The following is a 25,970-nucleotide window of genomic DNA, read 5'->3' as shown; positions in this document are numbered from 1 at the left end:
GACATTTACAATCAGGGAATTAATTTTCCTAGGAAATGCTGTGCTCCGTGCTCCAGGAATATACCCTTTAAATTTGATGATAAACCAACTAGCAATTGTTTATCCCACTAAAATTAAATGACAGCTTTAATGTTTCTAGGGAAAATAAAACATACTGCTAAGGCTATAAACTTGGTCATGACAACACTGTAAGATAAAAAACAAGAAAGTACGCACAACTGTTAATTTATTTTCATAATAGTAATTGGCATGTAATAGCTTATTTGCTCTTTTAAAAAATCCTATTTTTCAGACAGAGCATTTACAAAGAATGAAGACAACCATAAAACACACCCATCATGAAGTTTCTTACACCTATATCTAAATAAGTAAATGGCTCTCAGACTCTGCTCTACCTGTCAAGAAGCTAGTGAAGGAATTTAGTCCCTTCCAAACTGGCTAGCAACTGGTTCCTTAGCCTCAAGCAAATATTTCACTTTGTTTTCCCCATTTGTAAAATATTTGTGCTTTGGCCTAAAGAACAATAAAATGTCCTGAATGCCTTGTTCAGCTAAGCATTTTGAAGTAAGTGTGCTTAACTTTAGACATACATATAGTTGCAAAGGCTTTAACATAATAGATTTTCTTAAAAAAGCACCAAAACTTTTTTTTTTTTTTTTGAGATGAGCCTTGAAGAACATCTGTAACTTTTGTTTTAAAGTTGAATTGCTAAAAGCACATTGGATGGATCATAAAGTAATGATTATTTTCACTTGTAACTGATAGGGTGTAATCTCTTTCCGAAGTGCCCCCTTAAACCCTCAGACATGGGAAACAGGACCACACCTGACATGATTATGCCACTGATTTCCTTCTCTTAAACCTTTTTGTGTATTTTCAGTCTATAAATAGCAGATCACTGCTGTTGAGAACATCTAATTAAAACAAAATTTCTCTGTTTGGCACATACAGGAATAGTGTTGGAGATTGGACCTTGAGTCATTTTGCCATTATATTTCCCTAGCAGATGCTATTGCACACACAGCATACACAGCTGAGCACTGAATCTTTCTAAAATTTGCAGCTGTCCTGGAAATTGGAAAATAAGTTGGTTTGGGCTGATTTTACTTATTTTACAACCAAAAATGGAACCAGAAGTTAAAGTCATGTCACCAAACCACTGACTCCATAATTGGGTGAAACCATTTATGTGCTTCAGCAGAAACCCTACTGACCTTTTTTTTCCAGCAAAATAAACTGCCTTTGACATTTGGTGATTCAGTTGGGAGAAGAATTCAGCCCTATTTTTCAGAAAAGTGAGAACAACATCTCCCATTATCTTTCTGGCTGACAGAACAGTGTGTGTCGTCAGCACACCACTCTTGGAAATAAGACACCAAATGCCGGACCAGTAGAAAATGCAAGAGTCATAGACAGGGTGGAATTGGAAGAAGCCTGAAAATCTGTCTCATTCCAAACTGATTTTCCACTAGACCAGGTTGCTGAAAGCCCCATCAAACCTGGCCTTGAACACTGCCAGAGCTGAGGCATCCACAGCTTCTCTGGGCAAGCTGTGCCAATGCCTCACCACCCTCAGAGGAAAGAATTTCTTCCTAATATCTAATCTAAATCTTAGCATAGCTTCCAGGAGGACCTGCTCCATGACTCTGCCAGCCACCAAGGTAAGACTCACCAAGGTGAGACTCACTGGTCTCCAGTTCCCTGTGTCTTCCTTTTGCCCCTTCTTAAAAATGGAAGTTGCGTTTCCCATTTTCCAGCAGTGGGAACTTCCCCTGCCTGCCATGACTTCTTAAGTATGCTTCTGCATATCATTTTATAAGCAGGTGTTTTCACAGTAGGCAATGGGGTATGGGGTATCTGGCATTTTTTGACTTTTAAAAAATTACAAGTGCCTTTTTCATTCAAAATGTATGAATTATGTTCCCAAATGAACTGCATCAGAGTAAAACAGGTTAGTGGCCCTGAAGTTTTGTGCTTCCCTAGACTCCCCTGACACCCACGTGTGGAGATTAGTAGAGGCCATGGAGCCTCCCAGCCAAGTGCTGACCCAGAGAGTCAAAGAACTTCCCCATTGAGGAGCAAGGTAACATATATCTGACACTAAGCCTCCACACAAATAGTACATTGTATTAAATGTCATTTCCATCCTAAGCCTCCCAAGGCACCTCCACAAGAAAAAAGGATATTACGAACAAACAAAGAACTTCCATTTTCTATCTCCCACTACGTCTTTCATTTCAAATGGTATTCCAAGCCATGGACATATATACTGCAGAGGTGCCATTTATTCACCTTTAGGTTAAAAGCATTCCTAGTTATAACAATTACCTCTAATGATCTAAAATTATGTGCTCATCATTTTCTTATAGCTGATTACTTCTCCAAACCCAGCCTGATGGTTAGGCAATCGTGTGCTTTGCTATCTAGGCTCAAGTTACAGCTGAGTATGTGATATACTGAATATATCTCACATGTCTCACATGCTAATTTTAATTTAGCCTGAAAAAAAACTGTTGAAGCTGGTGATTGTATATTAACGAGAGAAAGACTGTGAAAAGTTCATTACCTAAACATGGTTTTATGTCATTAAATCAGTGACATATCATCTATCATACCACCCAAACTGATAAGCAATTCCTAGAATATTTATCATTAATCAGTAAGATTTATACATTCAAGAACAAATGCAATGGTCATGGTGAAGAATTTTTTTTTTAATTTAATGCATCTGAAGTTTCAGTGGTTGCTATTAGGTAACTAGAGAAATATTTGCCACATACATACATAACATCATGGCTGATCCTGCAGCTTTTGCATTCAACAGCTCACATTGTATTAAAGCTTCGTTTCAGAATTCTGAACATTTGTGATGAATGTACATTTGTCCTATTTCCAGCCTCTCTTCCTGGAATGACTTTGAGAGTTCAAGACAAATAGCTGCAGGAAGACAAAATGGAGGAAAGAAAAATTCTACACACTCTACTCCAGCACCTATCACCTATGCACCATCTTCCATTTATCTTTCTTGCACTGCAAAGCCAGCCCAGTCTATTTGTCTACCTCCTATTAATGAATTATGAATACACCTGATAATTAAAATTCAGTATTTACAATCCTGGCTGTGCAGCGGCACAATGTGTGATTCAAAGCTGTCGCTCTGTGTTAAAAGCAAGGTATGCAGATCTCCAGGTCTCTGGCAGCATTTCATTTTCTTGCTAGAAACACTTAGCAGACACACTCTTGTGGCATGGCCACAGTATATTAACCCTGAAGAGCAAGAAGAAAACCTACATAATTTCAAGGTATATAAACAAGCACCAGTTATTTTGCTTATTAAAAAGTCTAATCCAACACACCTGCCCTGGTGTGCCTTGCTGAAATGGGAAGTACCAGCTCTGCCCACATTCACCCACTTTGGAGTTTTTCTTCTTTTTTTCTATTTTTTTTTAAGGTTTATGCAGGTGATTCTTTATTATTAGTTTTGAATTTGAGATAAAACAGAACAACCTCCAAAAAATCAAACAAAAATAAACATCAAAGCTAAACTATCATCCCAAGCATATCTGAAAGATCACACCTGAATGTTTACATCTCTTGCTCATGCTTGATCACATCACTAACCCTCTTCTTACAAAGATATACATGTGAGAAGGATATGTGCTGCCCCCTCTGCAAAGGGACTTTTCTTCAGGTCACAGTTGGTCTTTTTGACTACAGAATGCAGAAAACACAGATGGCAGGTACAACAAAAAAAAGAAATATATTGTGAGCAGGTTCCTTTCATGAAGCTTGGTGAATGTGATGGCCCAAGAGGGAAGGAAGAAGGAAAGGCAACACCACATCACTAGATCATGCAGTTCACTGGGACACTTCTCCACTCATCTCCTCCTGCCTGTTCTTGTTTTTTCAGGGTGCCCTTCTTACTGCCTAGACGCGAGAGATCTGCCACAGCCTCTTGAGATCCAGAGTGTGCTGTGTGCAACACCACAAACAATGACAGAGGGGCAAGAGGGGCAGAACAAGCTGCTGAAAATCACTATCATGCCCCGAGCAGCACGTGGAGTGGGACAGAGGTCACTCACTAAATGCTTCTACAATGCATGTGCACATTCCTGAATATTAGAAAACAATGATTAAGGTGAAATAGATAAGCACCTAAAATACAGTTAAATATATTAGTTGCTGGGAAAAATTTCACTTTGGTTTTACATCTCTACAAATTCTGAAAACTGCCTTAAGTCTCTGCAATGTCTCTGGCATCCCCCTTCTGTGAGGAACAGCAGAGCACTGAGCCAAAGCTTTGCCCCAAGAATTTCTAGCTGCTCGTTTTTTGATCTCACACTGGGTGCTCTAAATAAGGAATTGGATGAATATTACCACAGAGTTATTATTTCTGTCATAAATTTTCAAAACTACCTATATGAATAACTGTAAGCCAAAGTCCTTCAGGGACCGGCATAAATTCCAAAGCTGTCTGAGTGCTAGATTTAGTATTTCAAACATTGAAGTGGCTGAAAGTAGTACAAAAATATATGCACAGAAGGACAGCTGTCTGTCAGCTATACACATTTACACAGGCTTCTGGGCAACAGTTTCAAACAGAAATTAACAACTTGTTCTAAGTAAAATAACTCCCATCCAGGCTTCCAACAGGGTATTGGAATTTACCCTGACAGGATGGGCAATGCTTAAAGTACCCTAAAGTCTCTTCCTGAAAAGCATCTCCTAAAGGTTTGCAATTCTCCACATAAAGCCAAAATACAGCATTTTAAAGGAATTTAAATGTTTTATAGAGCTTTCTCTACATACAGATGGAAAAAACCAAGTAAGATGTTATTGCATGTATCTGCAGCTCAACCTAAGACACTATCCCAAAATGCTGTAGCCTCAGTGACTTGTTCCTATTATCCCATACCTCTTTCTTGGGTACAAACACTGTCAACCAAGTGTATCATTTGGAACACAAGTAACAATCCTAAGAAAAAAGTCCAAGCTCCCAAAACTAATCTTGGTAGAGGCTGTACTGGATGAAATGTAGATGCAAGAGTAAAAGGCGCAAATTAGGACAGAGTCACCATCTTCTGCTCTCCTCATGTCCTTCACAAAGCCAAAAGGAGACAGAATTAGCTGGGTAAACACAGGCATGGTGGAAAAGAGATCTTCCAGCAAACCTCTGCTGCAATCCTTTGGGACCCCTGTAGGCTGTTAAAATTCCAGGGGATTACAGCCAAACAGACATCAGGGACCAAAACATCTGTTTGATGAGGATGAAAAGAGAGTGTGAAGTGTTACTGTATAACCTCTGACATGCAATGATGATGATCAGTGGTAAAAGCATTTCATCCAGTGCAGCACCAGGAATGGCCACATCCAAGCTGCCCTCGATGGAGTTCCACTAGGGGTAACAACTTGCTATACAGGGAGCAGAATTGTGGTACATCCTGGATTTTAGGAAGTCTGAGGCCTTATTTTCTCTCTTGAAGTCAAGCATCAGGACAGACACATTAATGCAAGTGACAAACAATTCTTTCAGTCACCCATGCTACAAATGCAGGGAGATAGTCTGCTTTGTTCCTGGCTGGTTTTGAATGCTTCCATCTCTGTCTGCTGAGAGGTGGAAAAAGGGACAGGTTCCCACTAAAATCTGAAATTGCTCATTATTCTCAGTGTGGAAAGTCTCTATCAACAAGTAAAATAAAAATCCCGAACCCTAGGATTTTAATGAGTTTTCTATTTTTGTCTCAGTGAAAAAACTATAGCACGCCTTTATTCCTTCATATACCGTAAGGAACTTACCATCATTACAGCACTAACAATAGGTACAAAGTTTTGAAAGCATGACACTGAACCTTATAATTTTAGTTAAATGTGAAACACTTTTACTGAGGCCAAGCAAAGGCCCTGAGGGATTTTATTTCAGTAGTTAGAAACTGCTAACTTACTGTGCCAATAATCCAACAGTCTGCAGACAATACTTTCCCAGACAGGAAGGCAGTACATTGTTGTAATGCACATCTTTTAAGAAATCAACAGGCTTAAAGCCATACCTGTGTGTTACATTTTTGGTGGCACTCACTTCACTCTCTTAACAAGTACTTCTAAGACCTACATGATGTGCAGTCAAGAAAGGAAAATATCTTATGTAAGCACGCTCCCTCTGAACTGGAGAGATTATCCTTTAATGTTCTCCTGTCTTTTATGGGCACAAGAGGAAAAAAACCCCCTCTTTTATAGGCACAAGAGGAAAAAAAACTTCTTCATGGTGCTGATTCTCCTCATTCACATTCTCTTTCGTGACTTCATTTGTGCAGTCAATTGCTCACAGACGTGAATAGGAAGGTGGCAGTACAGCCCTGCTTTAAAATAAAAGGTAGCAGGAAGGTAAGGCCCTGGAGAGTAGTTTCTCAAGGTGATGCTCCTGAAAGCGGATATCCATGCCTTTTCAAATGGGTAACATTATGCTGGATCTCATTTTAATTTCACAGACACTATATAAGGGCAAGGAACTGCAAAAATTATTATTATCCTATTATTGTAATTGCTCAAAGGATTTTCTGCTAGTCTCCCATTTAGTATAGTATGTGAAAGGCTGACAAAGAAAATGTGATTAAGTTGTGAATCTCTGGTTCCTGCCAGCAGTTTTGAAGAGCAAGAGATTCCCATCATAAACAGTAACCGAAAGAATGATGGCATTTCTGGTCCTTTCATCAGGAAATTAAAAAAACAGTAGTCCTTCAACACCTGTTAGAGACCCAGAACAGAATGGAGGGAAGCAATCCAATTCATCTGCATGAACTGTTTTTTGTGGTACAGCACCACCACTCCCTCAAAGTGTTGACCATGTTGGAGTCCAAGTCTGACTTGGGGGAGTAAGACAAAGACAGAAAAAAGCAGAGTTTTTCTGAGGTCATATAAGGATGCAATTTCTTTTTTGCTTGTGACCAAGAATCAAATGCTTTATGCTCTTTCCCTTTCCTTCCTTTCCCTGCAGTAGTTAAGCTGACAGTTATCTGCAATCAATACATTACAGGAGCTAATCAGCTGCTGTGGCTTCTGGTGCTGAACCCAGAAGGACAACAGCCTGTCCCTAGCTGTGGGGTAGAGCCGGGACATTATGAATTTGGTTCTGGGATGCCTGGATCCTCTTCAGTGGTGCAGAGCTTGGGAAGCACCACGTCAACTGCTTCCACTGGTGGTGCTTCTTGAATACTGCTCTCATTTTGTCATCTAAAGCTGGGGCATGTAACAGCAAAAAACAGAGGACGAGAAGAGAGAAGCAGATAGCTGATAGAAGCAAACGGAATTTCCTCTGTGTCTCCTCCTGTGCTTCACTGGATGTCTGGTCTAGGTCTTACTCCATCTCTGTACTACATTTTCAGCTTGGCATAACCAAATGTTCACCTTAAATCTTTACAAAGTCATGTCAGCTCGCACCCGCTATAGTGCCTGGTTCACAAGCACTAGCCACACCTTCCAGGTGTTTCCAGAAGCAGAAAATTCCCCATGCAGCAAGAGGTGCTTCATGCTCCATATCAGTCCGTTCTCTGCACTCTGAATCCTCTTTCTCCAACACCAAATAATGATGTTTCCTTAATACACAGCTCCTGATGGATCTTGGAGCTTTCTCCCACCCAGCTGGGTGTCCACGAAGGGCAAAGAGCAACTTCAGGGGAAAGATCTCAAACTCTAAATTAAATTCCTTACTCTGGGTAATCTCTCATTTCTGATCTGCAAAGGTGTCTGAAGAACCAGGGCAGACCCACCTCCCAGCTGGGCTCCAAATCACCTCAGGCAGCCCCTGCCGAAACCGTGTCAATTACCTGCTGCATACATGCATTTGCATTAACTGTGCCCGTTCTTTTTCTGAGTTGTCTGAAAAGACCTTTACATTTTCCAGCTGATTTCAATAATAACTGAATAATAAATAATTTAAGCTAAGCATTTAATGGATGGAGTAAACAGAACATTGTAAATACAGCTATTACTACAACAATAATTAATTGCTGAGGTCTTTTGTTACTACTTGCCCCTGTTTTAGGGACTTAATAGTATCAGGAAAGAAAGGGTTTGTCCTTTGTTATTCTTTCCATATACATCTGCTATTCAGAACACTGCAACAGATCATCAAAGACAGCTATGGGAGCACTTCTTGTATTCCTTTATTCAGTCTTTTGCTTTCTGCAAATATTCTTGTGTTTTAAATATCATTCATCATCATGTTTGTGTTCAGGCTGCAATCTCGTCTGACACACAAAGCAGATGAAACTAGGGATTTCCAAAGCTAAATTCATAACTCTTGATATCTTAAGCTAACAGCCCAAAGCCTCCAGGAGAAAGCAGTAATAGATTCACATCCTCTGTGGCTCATAGAAAGTGAAATATGTGTAACACATATGACCATTAAGTTGTATTTGAAGGTAGATGAGTCTGTGAATACAAATAACGGGGATTAGCACACATTTGTAAGCAAAAATTTACTTAATTTGGTCTTGGAACACATTTAGCAAGCTTATATCACTGCTGCTTCAAGCCACAGTCCCTGCTGGGGTTAGGAGATGGTTTTATTCTTACGAGGGAAAAAGCCCTACCATTTGTGTCCACCCTAAGCATTTTCAAGGGAACTTGAAAAAGGCCTCTGTAACTCCTTACATATCTTGCCATACCTAAACCATGCTACTAAAGGTGTCCCAAACCACCTTTCTGTGCTGGCAACCATACAGAACAAACCTCAGGGGCTCTGGGAGGTGCACAACTCTGAAAAATCATGCTGATTATGGTATCCCTCCAAAGTAAAAGCCAACAATAGACCCAGTAGACTTCTTCCTTTCCTACTCTTTATGGCTCCCACATTCAACACAAAGATGCTGGGTGACATATCCCAACGAAGTGTTGATGACATGACAATTTACCTGAGATTTTTTTTTTGTCTTTAAGACTGGATTTATTTGGGAAAAAAAAAATTACAGGTTGGATAAGGGTATTGAGGTTGGCTGACAAGCATCTTGATGCTCCCAGTGAGTGACCAAAATGGTCCCACCAATCCTTTATCTGTGGACATTATTGCATACTGTCTACATTCCCATTCACTTGGTGACCTTTACTTTTTCTTTGTTGAAGCAATGATGCTCATAGCCATCAGTCAACATTTCCTCCCCCAGACTGCTCTCATATCCTTCCTCATCATCTGCAAGGACTTCTAACTTGGATCACTTCCATTCAGCACCACACCTGACCTTCCAGACACACACTGTGATGGAATCTATGTAAGCCTGCAGCAAATGCCAATGAAAGTTGTCCCAATACACTTCTTATGCTCTTCTTCTTGAATCTTTCATCTTGAAGTTGGATCTTTGTTTGTGCCTCCAGACAGCAACTCTAATTATTAATTGATCTATATAATAACATGTCATACAGCATTACTCTGCTGCTTTTACCTGTGAGAAGCTGACCAAAGATACTGATTTTTAAACAAAGGACCTGAGAAAGAAAAACTCCTGACCAGCTCTCAGTTGGAGGACACACAAACAGCTAGACACAGAGACAGTGTTAACAGGCTATGGGAACAGCCCCAAAACCCAGCATTTTACTTGGCTTGTGCTTTCTACCTGGAGGGGAAGTGAGAAAAACTCCTGAGTCAGCCAAGAGCCCATGACTATTGATTTTTGAAGGAAATTATCCTTCCAGATGCAGTGCTTTTGAAAAGTCCACTCTTAAACACTCTTCTCCATTTAAATGAAAGGAAATTACCAAGGCTGAAGGTCTTTATTAGCAAACCTCTCCAGGATCCATACAGAAAACCTGGAGGAAATCTTTGCAAGACGATCCTACACTACTCTGCTGAGACTGAGGGCCTGTAAAAGCCTCTTCCCTTTCCCCCCCCATCAGCTTAGGTGAGAAAACAAGTGCACCATTTATTGATAGCCAAATACTACTTAAAAATTATTATAACTTTCTCTCCTGAATGTTACATGAATGTATCTGTGTTTAAGAAAATCTTTCTCCCTTATACACAATGTTTTCCAGACCTTAACACAGCATCATCCAGATCCATATCTCACATTAACTAGTAGCATGAAACACCTCTACTGAACATCAGGAATATTAAAATAGCACAGGAAGCTTTTGGGGACAAATAATACTCTACATTTCATACTTTCCTTTCTACAAGAATTTCCTCTCTTGCTGCTGTTTTTATCTTGAATATCTATTAAATGAATTGCTTTTCCCACTGGGAAAACAGATCTGACCCTGACATGGTGACATCAGTGAAATCTCTAAGAAAAAGAAATTGTGGAATGGTTTGGGTTGGAAGGGGACCTTGACAATAATAAAAAAAAATAAGTGTAGCACATATCTGAGAAAGAAATTAACAAAAAAATATTTTAATAATAATTCTTAACTATTTTGAGTGATAATTTCTAATACTAACATATGGATCATCTTTTACGCCACAATGTGAAGATGCAAATTCCATATCCTTGAAATCTGTGGCAAGCAAAGCATAAAGATTTCAATTCTTTTCAGCAATTAACTTTCTGTCTGTGAACTTCCCTAAAATTTGACAGATATTCACTAGGTGGATCTGAACTTTACGTCAAGAACATAAAATAAAAAATGTAAAAATGAAGCAAATAAAAAATGAAGTTGCATTTTCATGGGTTTAAGTTCATTATAAAAATACACCACAGAAGCTACTGGAACAGCGTGCATGCAGAAATCTACCCCACAGAGGGTCTGAAAGCAAGAAACAGAGAGCTGCTATGAGTAGTTAAAAAATGTATTTTAATACATCTTCAAAATGTGTTTAAAGCTTTTCCCCACAAACAGTCTAATAAATAATCTAGTGAAAACTGTTAAGTACTTTTTCTTGCTCTTGGGCTGTATTTGTATTTGCAGGAAAAAACAACTGCATGTTGGTCATGAATATAGTGAAAGGTACTGCACAAGCCTGCATACTTCAGGAGCAATTGCTGCATACAAATACAACATTGAAGTAGCCTGTGGAACACAAGAAAACAGTAGCCCAACTGACTTTCTTTGTAAACAGGCAATTATGTACCAGGGGTCCAACTGCCAAACATTTTGGTTTTTAAAACTAACAGGAGTTAAGCAATTTACTAAGTTTAAAAATTTGAGCTATGAGATGAAAAATGTGAACATATTCCTCTTGCAAATAAACTGGATTCCTACTGCTCCTTCTTTTTAAGAGGTTCCAAACTGCAATCACTGCTCAGGTAGAGCCCCTATTTAAATCACAAACAGCTCTTTCTGGGGGAAAAAAACCTGCATGACAAGGGCCAGTGTTTGCATTGGAGTTTGCTAATGCTAACATAGCTGGTCAAAATCCAGCCATTACAGTAGCTTTGTTGTAAGTATCTGGGTATTTCCAGTTGAGTCCAACATAAACCTTAGCTATAGTAAGCTCTGGAGGAACTGGTGAAGAGGAGGGATGAGCTGGGTGTTTCCAATGTGTTGCCAGGACAAGGATGATGGGTATGTGTCACTCTGGTTCCATCTTCTCACCACACGGAACCTGCAATTACTTGTACAAGTCAGGCAGACTTCATCTGGACTATGGGAAAAAGAGGGAAGAAACTCAGTCCTCACAAGGAAGTAGCAGCACCGACAGAAGACACTTGCCCCATGCATTACTTTTTTTATATATTATATTATTTATATATTATATTATATATTGCACAGAGGACAGGTTTTCCCAAGTGCTCAGCCATAAGCACTTGCCAAGAGGAAGGCAGGGGCTACTAAGGACTCTGGAAAATACTAGAATGTCTCTGAGTGCCAAAATGTAGGGTAGCCTTCCTATTTGAACTTGGGTGCCTGAAAGCAGACATCACTAATATAGAATTTTTGAGATAACTCAAGATACAACTGCATTGACAAACAAATGAATTCACATCAACTTTGATAAAAGCCAGTAGGAATCTTTGTAAGCCATAGTAACAACCAAAAATCTATGTAAGAACGTATACTAGACTGAGGAAGATGTTAAAACATCTGAGAAAAGTTTTAACAGTAAAGCAATGATGAAATTTCAAAACAAGACACTGTGATCAGATACTTTTTGAGTAAATTTATTTTCCAAAATTTAGAACAATTTTTGATCGACACAGGAATAAATTATCTAGATTGACTTTGTGTCCTACCACATAACTTTGGTGTGCCCACCTCAGTTGCAGAAGCAGACTTGGTGCTGTACTAGTCCAAAATCTTTGCCTCAAACTAAGTGCTCAAAGGAATGGAAATCTAGAGAACAGGCCAATTTTCCCTGTAATTACACTGGTGCAATCACAGAGACATCTTCACTTTTGCACTAGTACAGATTTCATACCCTTAAATGAGTCATATATTAAGGAATAGGAACTATGAGAAATGATTATTTGGTCCAACATGTTTAAATCCAAAGAACTTCACCTGCTCACAGTCTGGAATTGCACAATTCATTGTGGGATCTAAAACTGTTAAGAAATCAAAGCAGACGTCTTCCCCTCTCATGAACAAGCAAGTCTCAAAACAATCAGGACCTAGAAATGAAATGCATGACTTATTTTGACTAGCATACAAACTTAGATCACAATGATAAAGCTGAAGTTAATCAATTTAATTTACTTGTTAAAGTCTTTGTCCTACACAAAAAGTACTGCACTGCTTTGCCTTCTGCAAAAGGAATGAAGGAACACAGCCTTTCTTATTAATCCTCTGAAATGAACATTAAATTATTTCTATAGGCTCATATAAAGCTTTTGAGTTTAAAGTTTTAGTCAGTCCAGTAACATGCTAGGACAAATGCCAGGGAAATGAATGTTCTGGATTTCCCGGGTAGAAATCTGACTGTAGGTCAGCAAAGGCCCATCTTTTATTTTCCCAACAATAACCCTGAAAATTAAAACCAGACTCTGATGGACTGGAGATATTGACAGTTGATCTCTCTGTTGTATGGTTATTTAAAAATATCACATTTAGAGCTATGAAACTCGTTGAATATGGATGTTCTTATTTCTAAAAAATATACAGAATCCTTCTTATGGTAGATGACACCCAAGTACACACACATTCTTTGATTCCATCAGCAACTGATAATAATAAAAAATGTTAAGAGAAATTGTTAACAGTAATTGGAGTCTAGCTTGAGATAAATTCCACATATTAAAGCAAAACACTCACTTAAAAGGATTTTTGTAATTGAACTTGTCTTAGAAGGGTAGAATTTAATCCAGTTCCATCTTTCTAGCTAACTGGTACACTATTTGCTTTTGCAGTTAAAACCTGACTGTATGATAACTCTCAACACACTCCAAACTGCATCCTTGGGAATACTGCACTGCTCTTGATAGCAAAACATCATTCAGCTGTATGAAATCTCACTTTCTAAATAAAGAACATCATGTTTTTAAATGACACTGATTATTCAACCAAGGTTACGCTTCTATTGCTAAATTGAGTTGTAATTATAAAGCAGAATTAATAACCACATTTAATGAAAATCCCATTATGATGCAGCTGAGGAAATCAAAGTTGAAAACTCCTGTAAGTAAAATGACAGATAGTCACAATATAAGGGCAATACTATGTGTGAGTCTATTTCCTCAGCTTTCTGGAGTTCTCAGCAGAAAGTTAACTCCAAAATGATATTGCTGCTCCCCTCGGGAGCATGTACAAACCCAGAGACAAACATATAGAGAGGTGAGAGTGACAAGGAAGGCTCCTGTCTGACCTCAGGGCTGCCTCTGACCTCAGCAGATCTTCCCCAGAAACTGCATTCCCACTAGTGAGGCAGAATCAGGCCCTCCAATTTCAGGTCATCAGCCCCACATAAATCTAGAGGGCACAAGAGTCCAAGGCACTAACTCTTGGAGAAAGAGGAAAGTTATTCCAAGATACAATTTTTTTTTTTATTTCAGTAGGCTTTTCTTCGCATTCATGTGGCACATAAACAAGATTATGCTTTGGGAGGTTTGCCTCTACTGGGATTAAAATCTACTAAGAATGGAACTGTGCAGAAGAGGAAGGAAGGGTCTCATTTTCCCTAAATTACATTTATTAGGTATATATTCATCTCAGAATACACATTAAGTCAAACAGACTCAAAGAGAAAAGCTTTACCTTTACTATAAAACACTAATGAAAGACTGGAATCAATCTCTCCTCATTCCCTTTAGCTTAATTCTGTGCAAGAACTGCAAACTGCTACAGATTAAGGATTGTTCAAACTTCAACTTGAGAAAAATTCTCAACCACAAGAGCTGAAAGGCAAATAGTTCTTTATAAAACCATAGCACTACCTCTCCTAAGTACTCAAGCATGTTTAATGTTGACTGTGTTGCTGAGATATACTAACATACTATATAGATGGTGCACGGAGGGAAAAAAATTATTTTGCATTCAGCTAAAGAATAAATATATACAATCCCCTCCAAATTATCAATGTATTGCTCCAACATCTGAAATCAAACTGAATGCAGGTAGATTTCTAATCATGAGCAGAATTTCCTGCTTATAAGTGGCAAACCAATGTATGCCAATAGACAAATGTTTCAGCTCTGGTGTATTGTGTTCTGATGAGTAAGAATCTTGTACTATTCATGTTTTTGAATAATTTCAGCTCTGTCAGTAAGAGGGATTCTCTGAATAATGTATGTAGTGCAAAAGAAATGAACAGAGTTTAAATAAAACACACAAATGTGAAGGGAAAAGAAAAAGGACTGAAATCTCCAAAGTGATATAGATCAGATCAATTTTGATAACTCACAACAGATTCTATCTATTAAGGCAACCTGTTTCCATATGCATTCAAGATTTAAAATAAAAATACTAATGTTCTAGGCCTGTTTGAAGACAACAAAAATGCATAAAATAACCATTGGAAATTAGCTATGACATTGAACATACAAAATTTTCCAGTTCCAAAAGTATCCTGGGTGAACATTTTGATAGATGTTTTTAACCTAGTGAAAACAAAAAAAAACCATTAAAGTTTATCCAGTGTTGCAGTGAGTTACCTGCTAGTATGCCATCCATAATCCTTTGAAATAATCTGTCTACTGTCTCTGACACATGCAAAGGGTCAGGCCCTGAATCTGCACAAGTAACCTCTGCAGCAAATGGAAACAGAAGTAGAGGAAACTGGTAATGTCTCAGGGCTTTATGCTTGAACTCACATGAATATTCATCTCGGTCCAGAAGCTCTCAGGCTTTTGTTTGGGGACGTGTGCTCTGAGTAATTTCCACGCAAACAGCAAGGTCCAAACCCACTGTTTCACAGCGGTTCAGCAAAGAGTTTTCAATTCATATTAAAACATATGAAATCACTTAATTCAGAGCTGATGGTGGGGGTTTCTTTAATTAGGTTAGAAAAACTCACACATGTGCGCTTTAGAAGCCTCTGTCAAGCCAGGAAATTCAATCACATGGAAGCCAGTGTCCTCCAGCTATCAGACAATTGATTTTTGCAGGACTCTGCTCACATTTAGCTTAAGGAACATGAGATATGTTCATTCAGTTGTCAGTTGGTTTGCCTACATTTCATTAGGAGAATATCTGTTGTTTAAAATATATTCTTCAGTAATAAAATGTTTTTAAAAAGAAGTAGTCAGATTATTGGCACAAGACTGCAAAACACGAAATAAATGCAAACTTGGACTAATGCAAAAATACATGTGCATTTAAGTGGCAAGCAGAAACATAAATAAGGCCTTTAGGATTACTTCTATTTAATACAAATGTACAGAATTTTATGAGCATATACACACATAAGCATATACATTTAATTTCCCTTTCTTCTCTGCCACCTCCCCATACTACAAGGATTCGTCATTTCTAAAGCTCTTAAATACTTTGGAACCGAAACTGGGTTCAGTTTAAAGAAGAAAAAAAAAGGATCAGGTTATGAATCACTATTTCTATAAATGACAGCAAACATAATGGGAGAGGTGTTCCTCAGTTAAATAAAAGGCAAAAATAGCATAAGGTGGTTAGAAAGAGAGAAGAATCTGCTGCAAATAGTGTAAATCAGCAAAGGTTTGGCCAAACACTTCTTTGAATTTAAAGGTGTTTAGTTTTACACAGTGAAGTGGTGCTATTTTAGATAATTTTAAATGTGTGCAAATCAGAATTAGTTCACTAACATTCAAATGGAAAGACTAAGCAATATCCTTAATCCAAAATGAAGCAATAGCTTGAGAAATTGACAAAACTAGATGCATAGGCAGAATCTAGAATAATTGACTTAAATTAAAATTACAGATTTTAGAACACAAAAATTTTAGTCCCATCCCATTTGCTAAAAATTTAAGTTTAAAAATGCTAGTGTGTCATTGGTCTTCATGGAATAAATATTATCAGTGCTTTCAAAAGTTGACATGAACTGTAGTATTTTCTCAATGTACTACACCTGCACAGACCTGATTCCTTCCAGTTTCAAAGCATCTTTTGAAATGTTTTTGCCTTATGGAATTTGATACTGATTTCCAGGCTAAATACAATTAATACATTGCTTAATATAGAATCCACGCTTTACGGGACATCACCCTTTCCTGCATAAAATGAATGGAGCCATTTTGGCAGCTCAGAAGCTTTTCCTCTTAAACAGGGTGGCAAGGTCATCTGAAACTTGAAGTAGCAAAGACTTGGATAAATAAATTTAGTAATCATGCAATAAATTATTCATGAGAACTGCACAGCATATTGTATGTTTACATATTAAAAAGTGCCACAGAGATGGCAGTGAGAAAGTGAAGAGAAACACAGCACATATTTTAAAGGCACCATGAGCAGTAAGACATTCTCCAGTATGTTTCTATTTTAAACTCGCTCAGCAATGTCGCTTAGAGCATCTACTTCCAGAGGCAATTCACTCATGAACGGAGAGGAGGGACTGGAAAACTTAAGAGCTACAGAGGAAAACCTATAGAGTCCTGAAATATGAACATCAAAGTAGTAACGCTACTACAGTCTTCAGCTCTGCCCCACAGTACACCAGCATCTTACATAATAACATGAATTCCTTTTAAGAAGGCAGACACACACGAAAAGAAATAGAAATAATGCTTTGCCCCTCTCAGAGATTAGGCATATCTAGTACATGTTTTAACCACTGGTAAGGTTCCTGGGGTGACTGAAATGTAGCAAGTTCAGCTAATTATACATCACTTTTATCAAAATGGAAATTAAAGAAAATAAATGTTACCTCATTTGTTAAGGGCATTTCTTGCTCTGTCTTCCTCTCATTGTGTATGTGCATCTGTGTGTATGTGGGTGTGTGTGTGTTTATAAAATATATAGTAGGACGAGAATATTTGTTCCAGTTGAGGTGGTCTGTGAAACCAAGTAGCTCAGATACTAACTTGATTTGGCACCAATGTATGGATGCACAGAGACATATCCACAGGATGTATGCATTACGAAATGGTAAGAGACATTTACAACCTAGAATATAAGAGCAGGGCTGCCTCAAGTGACATCACCAGATCAACTGCAGCGTCAAGCAACTCAGATATATTATCCTGCACACCACTGCTTCCCTGTCTCCTTTCCAGCCATTAGAAAAGCATCTGGGAGCACAAACATTATCATATATTTTCAAATACATGCAAGGCACAGCATGCACAGAAGCAAACAAAAGTGTGGGGTTTATGCGCTTATTGACACATTCACAATTTTTCTTTACAACAACAAAATTCATCTCCATAGAAACAAAGAAGCAAGAAACTACAGTAATACTGCAGTTTACTTTTTACCAAAGTAAATGTCACATCAGGTTAGTCAGCAGAAGGCAGGAGAGGGGATTTTGCTCCACTAAGGAACTAACGAGGACTGCTGCCCCTTTTGCTGTTCTGCAAAGGCTATCTGTACCGAAGACAGACTTCCCGACATATTTACAATGCAAGATAACTACGTGGTTTCCTGTTCTTTCCACTGCAATTTATGTGTAAGGTGGTCGGATCAGTGGCATGTTTACTTACAGGCATTTGTTACAGCGAAGCTGTTGGCTGTTTCAATGTTGTCTACATGAGGAACCAAATTAAAAGGTGCTTCGGATGCATTGGGGCTGGTGTTATGAAGAAAGATTGCTAATCGAAAAGCAGTGTATTCCTGATCTGTGTTCCTGATGAAGAGACCACCTACAAAAAACAGAAAAAAAAAAAAAAAGCAAAAAGCAAAAGCAGCTGGGTAAATCATTTGCAAGCCACTTAGTGTCTTGTAAAACCAAGCAACTGTCTCTCCCAAAGCTGCACAGTAAGGCAAGTCCTAAGACTTTAATGGATAAGGAACTAATCGTATTCATAATCACAATCACTGCCTTTAAATCACCGTCCTCAATCGATTTTAACCTCCCTGATGCATTCATGCTTCTTTTCTGACTTCTCGGTTTTCAGCCTTTCATACATAAATACCCAGATTTGTCATGATTACAGTGACCTTTTAAAGTGTTTAGCCTCCATCTCCTTGATACTGAACACACTGGTAAATCAGCTGCTCAACAGCCTCTCACATTAAGTGGCGGGCTGATTAAGCGGAACGATGCTTTCTGGATTAAAAAAAGGGAATACCAACTCGGCGTAGGATAATCTGCACTGAAGAGGAAGATAATGAACTTTGCTCCTCTGCAGCCATGTGCAGGCAGGGAGCAGCTCAGCCTTATTAGCAGCATCTTTACAAGTCCACAAGAAATGATGCAGTGATGGAGCTGAGCTGGAAAGAATTCAGATAGCTGCGTCCCATCCCAAACACGTCCGAAAGGAGGGAAGCGGGAGGCGATGGGAAAGGGGTAAGGATGGGGCACAGGACTAGAGGGACACACTTACAAAACCCTAAACTTTCCAACTACACAGAGGAACGAAGGACGATGTAGCCTTTTGCCCCCCCATCCCTGCCGGCTACCGCAACCTCCGCTGCTCAGGACTCGCCATTCCTTCGAGAGTCAGGCAAGAGCAAGGGGAGTCGGAGGGGGCTAAAGCAGCCAAGGGGCACCAGCCCCGAGCCCCTTCGTGCCCTGTCGACACCGCACCCCCGGGGCTGGAAGGAGTTCTGCACAAGACAAGCATCCTCCTTCCCGCACGCGAACGCACACAGAAATATTTACACACACACAGACACACGGAGGCACATACACAGAAACACGAGGATGATTCGTGCAGGCACGGAAATGGGATGGTGCTGGAGGAGAAATCTGCAAAAGCTGCCTCCAGAGCCTGCTTTTCAACTCACTTCGCAAAGGATTGAACCCCTGGACACACGCACGCAGCCCAATGCAGCGCTTACCTATTTGCACGCTGCTAGGAAAAGCTCCCATTGCTAGTCCCCAAAAGCCAGAAAACAACAAGACAAGCTGTCTGCAAATTATCCTCATCTTCTCTTCTGCCTCTCTGTCTCGCCTTCTCCCGCTCGCTCGCTGGATGCTGTTTAAAGAGGCATCGAGGGCGAGGAGGATACACACAAAACCAGGAATAAAAAAAAAAAAAATTAAAAAAAAAAAAAGGGAAGGGGGAGAAAAAGAGAGGTTTCCTCCTTTTTCTTTTTCTTTTTTCTCTTTTTTTTTTTTTCGGGTGGTTTGGTTTTAGAATTTGTTCGCTATCCTCTCCCGCTCGCGCCCTGCCTCTCTCCCGGCTGCCGCTTCAGCAAGCCATGCCGCCGCGGCGGATTTTTCCCGCAGTCTCCATCGCCGGGGAGCGGAGTGTGTCCGGCTGCAAATGTTGCACATGCAGAAGATGGTGGTGAGTTTGGCGGCGGGGGGCAGCGTCTGGCGGAGGCGCGGCGCGGCGCGGGCGGACATGCGCCGTGCGCCCCCCCCGCCGCCCGCACCGCCGCGGGCGGGAGCGGCCGCCGAGCGCGCCCCGCTCCGCCCCGAGCCGCGGAGCCGCCGCGCCGGCCGCAGGCGCCGCGTTCGCCCGTATTTTTAATTTCTGGGGGGGCTTTTTTTTTTTGTTGTTGTTGATGGTACTGGTGGTTTTTATAAATTTTTATTCGCGCCCCTCACCCCGCCTTTTTCGTGCCGCTCCCCCATCCGCGGGCGCGCAGCATCGCTGAACTTTGTGCGGCCGGAGTCGGGCCGGCAAGGACAGTGCCCCGGGCGGGGCGCGGGAGGCTCGTCCTCCGCAGCCCATCCCTGGGGCTGCTGCTGTGAAGTACCCGCTGTTATTACTGAGGGTGACCGGGCGGGTGTGCGTGCGCTGAGCGGCTGCGGAGCGGGGCAGGCGAGCCCCCCTCCCCGCGGGAGCGCTCCGCGCTGCCGGCCGCGCTTTGCGGCAGGGGATGGAGCGAGCAGGGCAGCGCTCAGCGCTGTGCCACTCGTGCCAAAGGGAGGAGAGCGAATGCAAAGGAAAACTTCACTGCTCCTACGCCACCTCCTTTTCGCTATTTTCTATTTTCTTTCTTTCTTTTTTTTTTTTTTTTTTTTAATTTCTTAATATTTTTAAGTGGGAGGAAAAAAAATGGAGCTCTTTTACTGTCTAGTCTTTTTCTGGTGCCTTTGAATTTTTCTCTTGAAGCCTTGGAAGTTTCCCAGAGGAGCTGCTAGAAGTCTGGGTCTATTGCAGTTAATAATTAAAAGATATATATAATAAATGATAGGTAATGAAATCATCCAACAATAGCTGTATGTCAGAGGAGGGAGCTTCTAGCTTCACATGTGGCTTTACAAGATATTTCTGTCAGTCACAGGGAATGACTGGAGTTGCAATAGCATAATTTTAAAATGTTAATTGGCAATATGAAAGAATAGTGATTTTTTCAAGGTGAGCTTTATGGCTCTGCTTTGAAACACACACATTTGCTCCAAGATCAGAGTTTTGCCTCCTTTCACTCAAGTTTACTTTCTTAGTTTTTTACTGCACCTTGTGTCCTCAAACTCTCCTGTTGCAGGGTGAAATACAACCCCTCTATTTGCTGCAGAGGGTGACAGTGATTTGTGAAGAATGATTGTGGGCTCCTAGCATCTACCACATGGGAGAGTAAGCAGAGAACATTGAAAGCAGAGATGTATAGATAGACAGACTCATCAGTGTGGATGTGTCCAGCTGTGCGCATGACTCTGTGTGTGTGTGTGTTTGGGAGACGGCGAAATTCCTGTAAATTAATTACTTTTTGAAAGATTTCTTTGCAGGTCAATGGCAAACAGACTTAACCTGCATTTCAGAATACTTTATGTTTCAGTAAATCTTCTACTTCTGTTTACTTTCCCTTCACGTTTTCCAGTCTTCTCTCTGAAATGGCAGGCTTGTTCTTCACATTATTTACCCATCTCTTTTTGTAACTTCTGCTTTCGCTCTTGTTTGATTTTCTTTTCTTCTTCCTTGCTTTGCCTCCTTTGTCTCCCTAAATTCTCCCCAAAATTTGGTTCCTCTTTTCCTCCACTGTTCATCATTTAACTTTTTGACTTTGTAAACCCAGATAAAAAGCAATGAAAATAGTATTTCCATGGCTGTCTGGTTCTTTGTCACTAAGAACAAGTGAACTTGGAAAAACATTTAGTTATTTTGCTGGCAAATATGCATGTGAATTCATGCAAAATAAGTATTAAATATTAAGATTTTAGACCTTTATCCATGATAGTGATCAGCAAGGTACTGCCTGCTAACTGAGCTGAGGCATGCTTTGGTCTTTTTCAAACACAATGGTAGCATGCTAATTTAAATTTAATTTGAGAGTGCACAAGGAACACACAATGGTCTACCCTGATCTGACCAAGAGTCTCACCCAGAGGTTCCTCCATCAAATCTGTAATTTCTCTTGGAGTTGGACAATATATTTTAGAGAAACATCCAATCTTGATTTAAAGACTTCAAGGGACAGGAAATCCATCACTTCCCAGGGTAAGTTGTTCAAGTTGATATCTTCTCTCGTTTGTTAAAACCAGCATTTTTCTGGCTTTGGTTTCTAATGTTCACTGTCAGAGATGAACCCAGTATTCCTGTAATGGTATCACTCAGTGCTGTTCCTGGAAATAATCCCGTCCTCCACTTGACCCTCCCTTGCCCAGACTGCTCAGGATCATTTTGGCAGCTGTGGAAAGCAGAGGAAAGAAAGGGGATGAGGCTATACTGTAGAAATTTTGTTTAAAAGACACAAGGGGAAAAAAAATAAAGAATTGCAGTATCAAAGGGGGAAAATCCTATTTCAGTAAGTTTTGAGAAGTGAATGGGAGATGGTGAAGTGATTGATGACAATGTTTATCTTACAGAAGAACTGGTACAGGAAAGGGATGTAACAGGGATGTAATCAGGCTTAAGGCTGGAGGGGAAGAAAGGTGAGATAAGATTTTAGACTCTCTACTGCTCTGGTGAGTTAACTTTGTCTGATTGCCAGGTCCCTACGAAGCTGCTCTCCCATTCCCAAAAGGAAGGGGGTGAAAAATAAGGTGAAAAAGCTGATGGGTCATGGTAGACGAGGAGATCACTCACCAGTTACTATCACAGGCAAAACAGACTCCAATTGAGTAAAGGTAATTTAATTTATTGCCAGTAAGGGGTAGAATAGGATGGTAAGAAACAAAGACAAAACTATAAACACACCCCACACACACCTCTCTTACCAGGCTCAACTTCACTCCTTCTTCCATGACTTTCTCTCTCCTCCTCCTGGGCAGTACAGAGGTGCCACCAAGCATCACTGATGGCCTCAGATTTGGGCAGCCATGGGTCTGTTTTGGAACAGGATGAAACTGGCTCCTTTTGGGAGCTTGTGGTGTTCTGTGACAGAGGCCAAGCCTGCAGCACACCCTCCCAGCCCAGCCTGGCCACACAGACCAGTTTAGCTGTGGCCTGCCAAGCAAGAGGAGACCAGAAGGAAGAGCCTGTGTGTTCTCCTGGTGCTGTGCTGAAGCCACTCCTGAGCTGAGGTCCCAGGATTCCCTTAGTTCCCCTCAGGCAACCTAGGAAAGTTGTGTTTGGTGATTGAGGGAACGAGGGACAGGCCTCAGAATTCCACAATGAAATATCAGAGAAATCAAGAAATTAGTGAAAGAAGTTTCGTTGAATGCATCAGTTGTATGGGAGGGATAGACTAGAGGGGGTCTGTCTGGGGAGTGCTGACAGTCCGTGGTGAGGGCTTGCTCTGCCTTTGGGCACAAACAGCTCCTGTTGGCCTTGGCTGGAGGCCACCACTAGAGAGAAGACTCACTCTGTAGAGAATCAGCAGAGTCTGGCTATCTCTGCAGCACATGAATGATTCCTGCTGCAGAAGATGCAGGAATATGACTTTAGCCCCCCTGCCTCTGGCAAGGTTTGGAAACCCTTGGCTATTTCCTTGATCAGATAGTCTTGTGCTTGAACAAAATGACTGTATGAAAAGACCCTGCAGGAACTTGAATAATATGAGAATATTTACTCTAAAGAAGAGATGAAGGCTGTATGTTAGCTAGGAGGAATAAAACTGCAGAGAAGATACCAGAGGCATTCATTATGGAAATCCCAGAGGAAAAGCAGGATAGGGAGGAGACAGATATCTAGCACCATGGACAGAGTTCGTCTTACATATGTAGTACATAAATAACCACATGCTGAAGTAGCAACTTTGACTCTTATTTATAGGTTCTTGCACCCAAAATGCAAATTCCAGCTACACCATCTACTAAAAAGGCATGCTATTATGTGTCTGGAGATGTGTAACTTTTTGAGGGAGGTCTTGAGTGAGAAAGGGAGAATGTAAAGGCTGTGCCAATTGTCAAGGATAGGTTGTAACAATCAGGAGCACAGAGAGAAGGAAAGAATGACAATTTCACTATCAAAAGACACAAAAATAGAGATCCACCATCACCCTTCCTAGCAGGTTGCAGGTGCACAGAGGCAGCTTTAAAACAAACAGCACCATGCCCCTGGACTGTGTGCCAGGGCTCCTAATGATTCCTTCCAGAGCAGGCAAATGTCTGTGCCACAATGGCTCCCCATGGCACAACCATCTGGGTACAGAGATCCATCCCAAAAGAGACTCCTTCATTCAGATTAGTCTTGCTTCAAATACAATTTTCATTGCAGCTCTCACTGTGTGGCCACTGGAAATGCTTCAGCAATAAATAAATGGTGGCAAAACCAGTTGAGTCAACACCCTGTACTTTTTTAGTCCTTTCTTGCCTTATGAAATGCTGTAGCTCACACATCTGTCAAATAGATCCCTTAGACTGTAAACTCTGGGACACGGCTATGTCTTTTGTGAAGTGCTAGGCAATAAAAAGTAAATAAAAAACAAATCATCATCATAGAATTTTTCTATGTACTTTTTTTGGGTGCACTCCACCCTTTGGCATGGTCTCATGTGAACTTTTGTAGTCATATCAGCAGTACTGAATAGATAACCATCACACAAAAAAGAAGATACAGTTTTCTTTCAGTAGCAGAACTCCTTTTCAAGAAATAGCTTCACAGCAATTTATTCCATTTTGCAAGATCTTTTCCACCTATTTTCATTCTTACTATTTTTCATTAATTTAAATTCTGGGGTAGAGAGAACAGTTAATTATTTTTAATAACACTTCTCATTAAGAGATTTGTTTTGATACTGGAAAAACTGTAGTACAGTGCATCTAGCTTTGAATGTGTTCATCCACCAGTCCTACTCCTTTCTACCGTGATGCATGTTAACATCATTCTTTACAAACCCAATGACCTGAGGAAATTAATGGGATACTATAAGATGCCATGACCATGAAAGGAGAAGTTGTTGTGGAATGGAAAAAATCCTGATATAATTTAAATTGTGCTGATATCAGTCAGGGAGTTTTGTCAACCTGAGGAAAATGTGGTAGCACTGCAATAATTAAGAACTGCCTTATTAAGTTAGACTCAATGTCCATTTTTAACAGTATCTTATGTGTAACATTAACTGATAGAGCTTTATTAGGAAAGAGTAGGAGAGCTGAGCAGCTTTTCCTTTAAAATTTAAGTGGCTTCGGGGAGGTTATTTCTGAGTCCTCTGACCTCCTGACAGTCAGGGCTTTGGGGCTTTTAAACTAAAGATTTTCTGGAGGTCTTTGTGTTGAAGAGTTGCCTACAGTGTTGTTGCCTTACGTTTACTTCAGCATTCTATGCAAATGACTCTATAACCCCATACTAAGAAAGCAGTTTGTTTAGTTTGATTTAAATCTTACATTGTATTGACCTTTTCCTGCAAATTCTGAAAGGTAGTAATAATAAAAAAAATGTTTACCTTGCAATATCATTCATAGCTTTATATATTGTTATAATGTCACCTTTCAGTCACCGCTTTCTGTCTTCCCATATCTTATAGTCTATACTACATATCAATCCTCCTGGTCACTATTCTTTCTGCTGCCTCTTATGTCTTTCTGAAAAACAGGACACATGAAATACAACACATTTTTTCAGGTGTAAAACTGGTTTCTGCTTAACTCATTTTCTTCCTAATCATTCCTAAAGCATCACTTTCTTCTGAGCACGCAGACGATGTTTTCAGGAAACTATCCACAAAGACTTCCATATCTCTTTCCTGGGTGGTAATAGCTAATTTAGAGCCTATCATTGTGCATGCATAGTTAAGGGGATTTTTTCTCATGTACACTTCTTTGTAATTTTTTTATACAGAATTTCATTTGCTATTTTATTTTTCAATCAATTAGTACTGTGAAATTTTTCTGCAATACTTTCCAGACAGCTTCAGTCCCTGGGAATTTGATAAAATAACAAAATCAGAATCTATTCCCTTTAAATTTGATCTCATATTCATTACATTTATAATGGCTTAATAGGTTTTTTTCTGTCCATATTTATAACCTGGGCTGCATCATGGGGTGTACCTTAGAAAATACAAAAGTTTGAAGTAATGTTTCTTTCCTAAGTACAGCTTATTGCAGTAGTAAATGCCAGGCAATTCTGAAGGATGGGGTAATTTCCTCATCAATTACAGGTGTGCTTGTGGGGAAAATGCAGGAACTTAAAAGCATTCCACCTGAGCCCATCTGGTCTTGCTTATACAGGGAAAAAAGATTAACTTTTGCTAATGCTGGT

The 25,970-nt window shown here is 40.1% G+C and overlaps 1 protein-coding gene across 7 annotated transcripts in view; it reads right to left on the bottom strand.

The window, feature by feature from the left end:
- Positions 1-19,686, bottom strand: part of GRIA4 (glutamate ionotropic receptor AMPA type subunit 4) — a 215,861-nt gene extending 196,175 nt beyond the window's left edge. For all 7 annotated transcript variants that reach the window (XM_059467009.1, XM_059467008.1, XM_059467010.1 and 4 more), the window contains exons 1-2: positions 19,276-19,686; positions 17,976-18,134 (exon numbers count right to left, since the gene is read on the bottom strand). In XM_059467009.1, the coding sequence (XP_059322992.1) occupies positions 17,976-18,134; positions 19,276-19,363 (247 nt within the window). In that variant the 5' untranslated portion in view covers positions 19,364-19,686. The remainder of the gene's footprint in view (positions 1-17,975; positions 18,135-19,275) is intronic.
- Between the last annotated feature and the right edge of the window lie 6,284 nt (positions 19,687-25,970).

Source organism: Ammospiza nelsoni, chromosome 2, assembly GCF_027579445.1.
Source record: "Ammospiza nelsoni isolate bAmmNel1 chromosome 2, bAmmNel1.pri, whole genome shotgun sequence".
Lineage (NCBI taxonomy): Eukaryota > Metazoa > Chordata > Aves > Passeriformes > Passerellidae > Ammospiza > Ammospiza nelsoni.
Note: the sequence above shows the minus strand (reverse complement) of the source record. Positions and strands in the feature narration are given on the sequence as shown.